The following is an 11487-nucleotide window of genomic DNA, read 5'->3' on the forward strand; positions in this document are numbered from 1 at the left end:
GGAGGCCCGCCCACCTGCGCGCGCGCGCGCGCGGGGTTATAACGGCGCGGCGCGGCACATCGGGGTTGTGCACTGAGGGGAGCGGAGCGGAGCGTGCGACTGGCCGTCAGCTGTCGGCGACATGTTCAGGTGCCCCGAGTGCGTGCGGCCTCGGCAGCGGGGGGCTGTGGGGGAGCGGGCCGCGCTCTGCCCGCTGGCGCACGGGATGCGAGGGAGCGGGGGAGCTCAGGTTCACGAGCGTTCGCGGGGCGCGGAGCGTCGCGTTCCTCCCGCGCGTTCGCGGCGGGAACTGATGTGTGGGTCCTGCGGTGCCTGGGTGCGAGCCGTTCATGGGGCCGTGGTTGCGGGTCTCCCGGAATGCCCCCCTCCCGCCTCCGTGCAGCACGCGGGGGTGGCGGCGCTCTCGTTGACCGTGGAGCGCTGGCGGGATGGGGTAGAGCGGAGTATCCCGCGCTCCCCCTCCACGGTCCCTTCGTCCTCGGCCCTTCGTCGAGTGCCCCCGGCTGCGCTGAATTTCCGCAGCACGGTCTGTGGGAGAAGTGGGCGGGGGGGGTGCGAGCCGTAGCGCATCTCTGCCGTCTTTCACCAGCCCCCTGCTCGCCCGCGGAGCCGACCCGGGAACCGGGTTTGCGTGATCCCTGGCGGGTTGGCTGAGTGTGCCTGATGAGCTGACGGCTCAGCGGACCCAGCGCTCGTAATATTAGGGACGTGGGGTCAGTGTGACCGTGAAGTGGTTCTGTGCATACGCGGTGCCTTCAGAGCCTGTCTCTGCAGAAAACACCTCAAAGATATCTTATCTTCCAGCCGCAATGTGTCCAGCAACAATGTGCCCACCAGCTTTTTGTGGGGCTTGGACTGCGACGCCAGCAGGACCTCGGAGCTTCTGGGAGTGTCTCTCCTTAAGAAGGAGAAGGTGGACGATGAAAACACTGTAGAAGATGCGCAGGGGGCATCATCCTGTTCTCACAAACGGCAGAAGATGAAGGAGAGGGACTTTGTCATTGTGCGCCGGCCTCGGCTGCTCCGCGATTCAGGTACCATGACGCTGGTATGCCGGGGCATACCTCAGCCTCCTTTTGGAGCTGAGCTGTAAGCAATGCAAAGACCCTGCCAGAGAGCTACGGGGAACATACAGCGAAGGGTGTAGGAAAGGGACTGGCAGAGAAAGAGCAGGGCTGTAACCTGAAGACCTGGGGCACTAAAAAAGGTTATAGGATGCTGGGCTCCTTTCCCTGGTGTTGAAAGGTTTTCCATCTGCAGAAACTGCAGAATGCAAAGGAAAATTACAGCTCTCTCCAGACCTGGCTAGACCATGATGTGAACCATGACCTTGGTTTAGCTGTAACAGTTATTTTTCTCCTTCTTAGTATCTGGTGCAGTGCTGTGTTTGGGCTTTTGTCTGAGAACAATGCTGATAACACACTGAGAGTGTAGTCCTTGCTCAGTAGCGCTTACCCTGATCAAGGACTTTTTAATCTCTTGTGCTCTGCCAGTGAGGAAGGTCAGAAGAAGCTGAAATGCTCTTGTGCTCTGCCAGTGAGGAAGGTCAGAAGAAGCTGAAATGCTCTTGTGCTCTGCCAGTGAGGAAGGGCACAAGAAGCTGAGATGTTCTTGTGCTCTGCCAGTGAGGAAGGGCACAAGAAGCCAAGACAGGACACCTGACCCAAACTGGCCAAAGGGGTATTCTATACTACAGCACATCATGCCCAGTGTAAAAACTGAGGGGAGTTACCTGGAAGGCCCAGATTGGTGCTTGGGTCAGGCTGGGCATCGTTCTGCAGGTGCTGAGCAATTGTGTTGTGCATCACTTGTGTTTATTGTTTTTTTTCCCATTTTTAGTTTTATATTCTCTCCCCTTGTTATTTCCCTATCATTATTACTATTAGTAGATTTATATTTTAGTTACTGGACTGTTCTTACCTCAACCTGTGGGGTTTACATTCTTTCAGTTCTCCTCCCGATTCCACCTGGAGGGGGAGTAAAGAGGGGGATGTTTGAGCAAGCATCTGCATGGTTCTGAGTTACTGGCTGGGCTTAAACCATGACAGAATGCTGTCAGATGACCCTGATTTTAAACAAGACAGATTCTGGTTTATAGGCAGCTGTTCTTAAACCTGTCAATCAGAATGTGAATGGCAACACCTTCTGGAGCTCTGTATCTACTCACGAGAAGCTGAGATTGCACCACATCTTTTCAAATAATTCTTGGTTGTTAGTGTGCGTAATTTAAGGAGCAGTTTGCAGTACCTCCTTTTCCCCAGGTACCATGCAAAAGCATAGCTCACTTTGGGCTCCCTTCTGGGAGCCTGGCATGAATAGGAAGGATGGGCATTTCAGAAGAGAATGGGGGAAAGAAGGACCATACAAGCCTTAGAATACGTAGGAAGTAACTGAGATGCTCTTGTTTCAAAAATGAGTATATGAGCAAAGATTATTGTGATATTTTTTTTTTCCCCTGGAATTTGTCTTTCTATACCTTTAGTATGTATACTAGATTGATGTTATGGAAAGCTTTACATTTGCCAGTTGCGCCTGCACAAATATCTTCCTACAACAAAGACATGAAAGGGAGATGAGTAGCAGGCTGATCTCTAATGCTTAGAGATGCAGGGGTGCTTTCTAACAGTCTGTCTCATCAGCAGGCAAAAATGAATGAGTTTTAACTAGAACATTTGCTCTTTTCCTAAAGGTGCTTCTTGGGATACACTTCCAGATGAATTGCTTTTGGCCATCTTTGCATATTTGCCCCTAAGTGACTTGATAAGAGTTTCTGTTGTTTGCAAGAGGTGGCATCGTCTTTCGTAAGTATTACTTCTCATCTTGTAGTACTAAGAAAAACTTTGCTTCCAAAGACTGTTAAATGATCTGGTTCCTACCTTGTTTATTCATATATAATTCAGTTTATGTTATATATGGGTTATATGTATGTATAATCAAAAGATGGCTTGCATATTTCAACATTAGTAAGTTCTGTTAAATAGTTTTCTCGGTCTTTTGTGACACTGAAAACTTTCAGTAGTTGTACTCATGCCTCTCACCCTTTCTACCTCACTAACAAGTAATATTCTGTGCCTTAGGTTTGATGAATCTCTCTGGCAGACTCTTGATCTGGCTGGTAAAATTTTGTTGCCAGGGGTGGTTGGACAGTTGCTGCCTGCAGGTGTTACTGTATTCCGCTGCCCACGATCTTCTATTGGGAGCCCATTGTTCAAAACAAGCAAGTAAGGATTTTTCTGCATGTTCTGTATCCTTAAACATTGTCTCTAATATTCACAATTTCTCTGTATTTTGGTTTTAAGGTCTCCACCAGTAATAGCATTTGTGCTGTCTCTGGAGTGTGAAAGAGCTGATCAGTAGTTAGATGTGTTGAAGCAAGAGGATCTGCATTCACCTGTCAGTTGTTTAAAACTGAGTTACTGTGATTTGTTTGAAAATATCAAGCAACCATCGTTCAATGTAGTTTGTATCTTGTAGAACCAAGAATTGTTAGCATCTCCAGTGTTTTTATATGGAACACTCAAAAAAATATTTAACTCCAGCAGGATAGACTGTCAGCTGTTATGATGAATCCTGTAAATGTCTTGAAGTTAAGAGGTCTCCAGTTTTGGGTGGTAGCTTAACAGTAGTCCCAGTGAGCTTATTAGTATGTTCATGTACAGCTGAATACAAAAGTATTATTTTCTGCAGGCTTTGCACAGCTTTATTGTAGGGGATATATTTATGGTCTGGGGGATTTGTGGAGCAGGTTTTAATGAAATTTTTGTAACCTGCCTTTCTCCTTTTTCTTTCTGTTTTTTTTTTGTAGACCTCTCAAACTTCAATGTATGGATTTGTCGAACTGTACAATGTCTGTTGCAAGTCTCCAGAGTATTCTTAGTCTGTGTGAAAAGCTGCAGAACCTCAGCTTGGAGGGGCTAGTGCTTTCTGATGACATCATCGAGTGAGTGATAAGTTTGGGAATATTCAGTAAATACCTCCCTTTCAGTGCTATCATTTTGTGCAGGCTAGCAAAAGAATGCATTTGAGAGTTGTTTGTTGTGGGAGCCTTTTTAAATTGCCATATTTAGATATCTGACAGGGCTAGCTGGCAGGCTAGATGAGCTGCCTCATTTCTCTCTATCATCCAAGAGATGAGGTGAGGAGCAGATACCCCTCTGGAAGAGTGTTTCTTGGTGCTGGGCTTCTTTTTTTATTCCCCAAAGCAGGAGAAGCCTGCTCGTCTCTCTAGGGTTTACGTGTCTGTTGGCTGTTCCCACAGCCAAGCTGTACAGCGGAGCTACTATCATTTCCCCATATCTGTGCTCCCAGGAGAACTTTGTGTTTAGCATGCAGGTTCTTTTCTGTTTTAAGGGGTCTCAGCAGCTCTCCCACCAGGTGCTTGTTGTACTTCTGCACTGGTTCTCACTTTTTCATTGAACTTCACTTGTGAGTGTCTTAAAATTGACAGTCTGTCAAGGAGATGAACTGTTGCTGTTGTGACACTAATGTTGCTGTAATGACACTAATGGGCATGCAGTAAACCTCCTGTTCAACCACAGCAGGTCATTCTGGAGGTGCCAGGGACTATAGCTCGGATGGTAGAGACTCTGGGTGTCCAGTTTCCTATTCTTGAGCTTTCTGATGCCTTTCTTGCTCCAGAGAAGAAAACAAAAAGCAACCCCACAAAACAAACCAACCAAACATGCAAAAAAACCCAAACATACAAAACCCAAACAGAACTAACAAATTCCCAGAGCACAAATAAACCAATGTTAGTTGGCTTTTGATACCAGATGAAAAGTGCCTGAAAATGAGTACTAATTAGGGTTGGAATTTTATTGCCTTATCCCTGGCAGTGTTAAAGGCCAGACTGGACAGAGCCTTGGGTGATAATGGTGTAGGGTGAGGTTACCCTGACCATGGCAGGGGGTTGGAGTTAGAGGATCTAAAGGTCCTTTCTAACCCAAACCATTCTATGATTCTGTGAAATCTAGATACTGGATGTAAGGGATTTTCCAGGTTTTTCCACTTGCATGTCTGTTGTAACCTTGCAGACAAGTGCATGCAGGGGGGATGCTGTTTGGACATGTGTTTTGTTCTCAAATAATCTTCATCTTGCAGAGGGGTGGCTTCAGAAATGGGATGGTTACTTTGTCTTTTGTAGAGGTATAATCATCTGTGATAAGCCATGGTGTGTGTTTAATGTTATACAATAGGAGAAGGTGAAAATAAACTGTTTCCTTTTAAACTTAGCAGTTATAAATATGCAGACCTGTCAGGAATGTAAGGTAAATAGGCAAGTATCCCTCTCAAAGTTGTGCTGTGATGCAGCAGCTGGAGTTGAGATCTTTAGTGACTCTCAGGTTGGTCAGGTTACTAAAGATGCAGTGCCATGTATTTAATGAATAATTCTGTGCCTGGGGTTTTAGCCCTTAAAAATAATCACACTTCCTAACAATGCAAGCAGTGTTCCAATATTAAAATTGTTTCCCTTTTTCTTCCCTACAGATATATTGCTCAGAATCCCAGTTTGGTGCGACTAAATCTCTCTGGGTGCTCAGGGTTTGCTGTAGAACCCTTGAAGCTGATGTTGAGCAGCTGTTCTATGTAAGACAAAAATAGTTTTTGCTATTCCTGTTTCCTGCTCTTCCTGAGAAAAACTATTCTTTTTAATTCTTTCCATATGCATCCCAATTGTACTTATCTTTAATATCTTTTTCTTTTCTTTTTTCTTTTTTTTTCTATGAGCTGGCTTCTCTTCCTAAATGCCTACCAGTTATTATTAGCTGAATAATCAGTTTCTTTCCATCAAGCAATTTGTTCTTTAATAACAAAGACGTACTTCAGCAGTTTTTCATTAATTTCTTTAATCGTCCTCAAAGGAAGTCTGCTTGGTATCATGTAAAGTCAGTTTTCTTGAGAAAAGCAGTACATGATCCTCACAAAGTGAGAGTGTGTTTTGGAGCTGAAAAGTGGAGTTGCAGAGCTCCCTTTGCAATCAGAGTGCAGTGTGAATGGCAGAAAACATCATGCTTTTTCATTCGTGATCCTTCAGTAACCTTTCACTTTATGAAGCACTGTGCTCAGATTGACGGTGCCAGTGATTAAACCATCTGCTGGCCGGAAATCACCGAGCTGAGCCCCAGTCTGTCTGGGATTTGTACCCTGATCTTTCTGCTGACTTCCTGTGAGATGCTGGACAATCTACTTAATTTTTGCTTCTGCAAAAGCACATTTTTAATCAAAGTCCAAGTGAGTGGGCAGACAAAGCCTTCATCATTCACTGCCTCTCATGGGTAGATAATGCTTTCTATTGCTCGGATCATGAGCTCTTCAGAGAATGGCAGTCCATACAGTGCACAGTGGATAGCAGATGGCAAACCTGATCTGAGGAATGCTAGTGGCAATTTAACTGGTTGGGGGGGTGGGGTGGGGGGGTGGGTGTTTTTTATTTTTTTTCATTTACATAATGACTGTAGCCACGTGCTCTGCTTCTCCTGTCCATGGTGTATTTGTCCTCTGGTTAAATCTACAACACCTGTACACAAAACAAGCATTTTGTCTGAGCTCCAAATGGTGATAGGCTATAGGTAATTGAGCATGTAAAGAGAGTTAAGTTCACAGTGTGGCTAATGCTTATATAAAAATGTGAAGTATTTTATGCTAATGAGGATTAACTGGTCATCTGACCAATGCTAATAATGGATAGCCTTTTTCTCAATGTGAACATCTGTTCAGTAGTAACAGATTCAGGTGGCAAACTGAGAAGCAAGTTGAAAAAACAGTGTCTCCCCATGGCAGTCCCTGGAAAGAACCATTTTCTTCCTAAGATATTATTGAGTCATTCCAGCTGGAAGTAGCCTTGGGAAGTTATTTTAACCCCTTGCCCACAGCAGGGTCTAAATCCAGCACTGGCCAGGACTTTTCTCTGGCTAGATCTTGAAAACCTCTAAAGACAGGCTCCACAGCCTTGCTGGGCAACCTGCTGCAGTGCTTAATTATTATAGTAAAGTTTGTAGTCACAGGTACAGTTCAGTTGGTAGTAGGTGTGTTACAAGTTTTTGCCTTAAAAGTTTCAACTGTAATGGATAATATCAGAACTCAGACATCGTTTCAACTGTAATGGATAATATCAGAACTCAGACATTTCTTCTAAATGACTCTGTTCATTTGTGTGTAGGTTGGATGAGCTGAACTTGTCCTGGTGTAACTTCACAGATGCCCATGTCAAAGCAGCAGTCAACCATATTACTTCAAAAGTAACCCAATTAAACTTAAGTGGATACAGACAGAATCTACAAATTCAAGGTAAATAGCAGCATGGCAAACTCTTGTACCATTTTATAATATAAAGCAAGAGGCTTTGTTTTCTTCTGGATGGCATCCTCTGTGAATACAGGAAAAATCATGCACTAACACTGACTTTGTGCTCTGTGTAGCTTGATGTGCTTTCTGTCAGACAATCTTACTCATGTCTCTGGCTTAGCCATGAGGGGTGGGATGATGTGTCTTTTGAGTTTAAAAACAGTCAGATGAAAGCTCATTTTATCTTCAAGTGAAAGGTGTAGCCCTTACTTCAGAAGTAAGGCATGGAATCGGGATACACTGGATCCCATGCTCCACTGCGAATTAGCTTTCCAGATAAGGTACTTGGAGTCTTCTTAAGAATTCTGCTGTTGTGGCTGCTGAAGACATCTTCCAAAAGGGAGCAGTCATAGTTACTACTGATATGATGGCCTACCAGCTAATTTAGAAGGCAAATAATCTCAGTAATCAATATTAACTATTTACTTGATAATAGTTCTAAGAGGAAAAGTTGGGTAAGTTTGCAGCGTTGTATAAAATACAGAGAAATCTAGATCTTGGGAGAGAGCGCAACAAAAGTATAGGTAAAAGGTGAAATGGGTTAGGTGATAAAAAGAAATTAACTTTCTCAATGCGCAAATGTGGCAATAGGACATTGGCTGACGCACAGGTAGGTAAACACAGGCAGAAATTTTTTTCTATATGCAAGAATTTCGGGCATCTCACCATTACTATGTCTTGGTAAATTTCGAGAGCACTATCATTTGAATTATTCTCTTGCTAAGTTGCTGGCACAAGTGGCTTTTAGGAGTTTTCTTCTGACTTGATGGGTCAGTTTTTCCGAGGATTTAAAAAAAATGCCTGTAAGGTATCTTGATAGGCAGACTGGATGCTGTAAGTCTTAAGTGCATATCTTTTTAACAAAAAGTTGTGTTTCAGCCATGGAGCTCCAGTAAGAGAAGGTATAAATGAACATTTGTGGAAGTGAGCAGGGTGTATAAAGCACATTCATCGTGTTAGTAAAAAATGGACTGACTCTGAGTGTCCTGTTTTCAGATGTTCAGACACTGGTGGAAAGATGTCCTTTACTTGTCCATTTAGATCTAAGGTAAGAAGGCCTTTGCAGCTTGTCCTTAAATTGTATGGTTCAGGGAATTGCCGATTCTATTGTAGTGCAGTAATTGTGTAGCAATAATGCATGATTGTGTAGGATTGCACAACCAGTAAATACTTTCTATGCTAAACCTACAAAAGATTTGTTTTCTGGCATGGCCTAATCTGGAGCAGGTAACTCACTTGAACATTTCTTTCTTACCTCAACATAAATGTTATATACAGCATTTGTAAACTAGTAAGTCATTGTAGCCAGTAGGTAGAGTGGAAGAAAGCATTTAGGTGCATGCAGTTTATGAGTCTAGCATCGTAGAGAGGGTTTAGTTCAATTCTAATATAAATTTGTTTCTTGGCCATAGAACGGGGGCGGGGGGGGGAGGAAGGTGTATTTTGGTTTTGACCTAGTCAGTTAAAGTATCTTGAAATCTTGGTATGTGATTTTTATGCCTTTTTATGGCATGAGTTCTGCTGCAGAATATCTGCCTGCAGAGAAACTTCTGCTTCAGTGAAGATTGAATCACTCCCCCACAACACACACACTAGATATGGGTTATTCATCTTGAACAAAAAAAATACTTCAGTGGTAGACAAAGAATTTTATATTCATTAAGTTTCTTAGCCTGAATTTTTGAAATGGCAGATTTACTGCTCCTTTAAACTTAAACTTTCATGTGCTCTTGTGTACAGTGACAGCGTGATGTTAAACCCTGAGTGTTTCAAGTATTTCCATAAACTCAGCTATCTACAGCATCTGTGTCTTAGCCGATGTTATCAGATATCCCCTGCTGACTTAGCGTAAGTAATCTCTAAATGGCTTTGATTTACTTCTCAGAGTATAAGTTAATTTAAACTTGCTTTATTTTAGGCTTAGAATTGCAAGCACTGTTTTGAAAAACTTACTGGTGTGAGGAACTGGGAATAAAGAGCTGAGATAAAATAACCTGACTGCTACAGCACATACCTTTGAGAGTCCAGGCTAGAACCAAAAGCATCTGCAATAATCTTTCTGTGATGTGTACTCACAAAACTTGCAGTTCAGTGCATGCATCATGTCTTCCCTTCATGGCATTGAACTAGTGGTACTCATTACCATGAGGTACAGCTACAGGTACTAGTCCTGCCAGTGACCAGTATTGGTGTCAGTAATAGGCTTTCAGGTGCACAGCAAGGAGAGTATAGTTCTTTGGAAAAGTTGTTGACAGTACTTGCTGACTAGACAACCTGTTTACATTCCTTTGCCTATTCTGTGCCTGTATCGGTTATTGGCTGCAACTGAAACACAGCTTAAATTTACTTGCTTGTGAGGTGGTTTGTTTTGTGGTTTGTTTTTTTTTTTTTTTGCCTTTTATTAGTATAGCAGCTATCTATCTCAATCCTTTCAGGAGGGATGTCAATCCTAAGGAAATGATCAACAAGAAAAAGATTGTGAGAGGAACAGGGCTATCAAAATGGGAAGCTGAAGAACCTTTTCTGTAGAGTGCGTGCTGTCATGGTGATAGCTTGTGTGTCTCTGCTTTTCAGTTTTGTCCAGTACTTGCTTATAGATACACAGGTCACATGATGACTGGGCAATCAAGAAGCCAGGGCTGGCTAGTCACCAAAACATGACAACAGATTGGAAACTGATAGTACATAGGGGATTGTGTCCTCTGAGCTGCATTGTGAAATTTCATCTGGGGCAATTCCTTACACTTGTTCTAAAGTTCAGGGAAGTTAAAAGGGAGGAAACAGTTCATTTTCACTCTATGTGAGAGAGAGAGAGAGAGAGAGCAGCAAGAAGCAATTTATTCGGGCCATTTCCAGAATTATCAATGCAGAGAACTAGTTCCAATTAAACATGTGCTTTTAAAAAGTAGGAAAAGGAATTTAACTTAAGTAGTTACCATAATTCTAAAAAAGCAGAAATACAGTTATCTAGTTTGGGTACAAACTGGAAAAAAAAATCAGGTTCATTATTAATTTTATGGTTGTGTTGTATTTTTTTTCCCTCTTTTCTAGGGAACTTGGTGGAATTCCAACATTAAAGACTCTTCAGGTATTTGGAATCGTGACTGATGGCTCCCTAGACGTCCTCAAGGAATCTCTTCCTGACGTAGAGATCAATTGTTCATACTTTACAAGTATTGCAAGGCCAACTGTTGGTAGGAAAAGGAGCCATGAGATTTGGGGCATCAAATGCAAATTGGCACTGAGAAATTTTAGTGGCTTATGATCATGTACAATGCCCTGGATGCAATAAACATACTGTGTGTAGTGAAGCTCCTTAAGAACCAGAATGCTGGAGCACTTTCAGTGATAGTATTGTTATTGTAAAACGCATTCTGACTTGATCTTGTGCCTTAATGTAGTTTCATAAATATTCTCACAGTATTTTTTTACTTACAGCCTTTAGAAACCTGATAATGTGGGAGCGATTGTGGACTTCTTTTTTTCTGTAACTGGGGATATTTTTTCAGAAGTACTGTGAAACAGCTGTTGTAATCAAACAGTGCCAGCCTCTAGCGACTGTTGCATGTTCTGATGCAGCTTTTGGTGCTTTGTGGTGTTCTAAAGGTGCTTCTGGTTGACTCTACCAGTTCTACAGCTCTTGAAATGGCTTGTAGGGGTGCTAGATGTTTTAATATGGCTTACTAAGGAATTGTCTTTGTCTGAGTTTGTGGACCTCAAAGTGAATTATGGGGTTAAACCCATTTAAATGCTCAGTTGAACAAGATATGTAGTAAGATGAGAAGCTGCCCACTGTTTGTGAGAGACAGAGTCCTGAATTTGAATTTACCAAGCCTGAAAACAGAAAATAGATGTTGAGAAAGGAGATGTTGACAGGAAAGCAGCTAAATAATGCAGAAGAGAAAAAGTAATATAAAGGGGCCAGTGAAGTTTTTCTTGAGCAGAGCATAAAGATAATACCTGTCTTAATATTCTTATTAGCAAAATACACTTTGAAAAACCCATTCAGAACAAGCATCTGTAAATGTAGATGCTGGTTATCAATTCTTTCATGGTGTGTTGCTGTTTTCTGATACAGTAAGGTTCTGCAATATTGAAGCTTCTGTGACCTTGATCAAACTTCTATGAGCTTGATAAAAACTC

At 42.6% G+C, this 11487-nt stretch overlaps 1 protein-coding gene across 1 annotated transcript; it reads left to right on the forward strand.

Annotated features, from left to right (window-relative positions):
• Positions 1–121: 121 nt before the first annotated feature.
• SKP2 (S-phase kinase associated protein 2) lies at positions 122–11189 on the forward strand. Its single transcript, XM_057414306.1, has 10 exons — positions 122–539; positions 705–1034; positions 2690–2801; positions 3078–3221; positions 3806–3940; positions 5488–5586; positions 7160–7287; positions 8341–8392; positions 9085–9192; positions 10396–11189. The coding sequence occupies exons 1-10, from the start codon at positions 122–124 to the stop codon at positions 10607–10609; spliced, it is 1740 nt and encodes a 579-aa protein (XP_057270289.1). The 3' UTR covers positions 10610–11189.
• Positions 11190–11487: the final 298 nt, after the last annotated feature.

This window comes from Pezoporus wallicus, unplaced genomic scaffold (genome assembly GCF_028554395.1).
Source record: "Pezoporus wallicus isolate ANWC-B61680 ecotype Strahan unplaced genomic scaffold, APGP_CSIRO_Pwel_v1 scaffold_8004, whole genome shotgun sequence".
Classification (NCBI taxonomy): Eukaryota; Metazoa; Chordata; class Aves; order Psittaciformes; family Psittacidae; genus Pezoporus; species Pezoporus wallicus.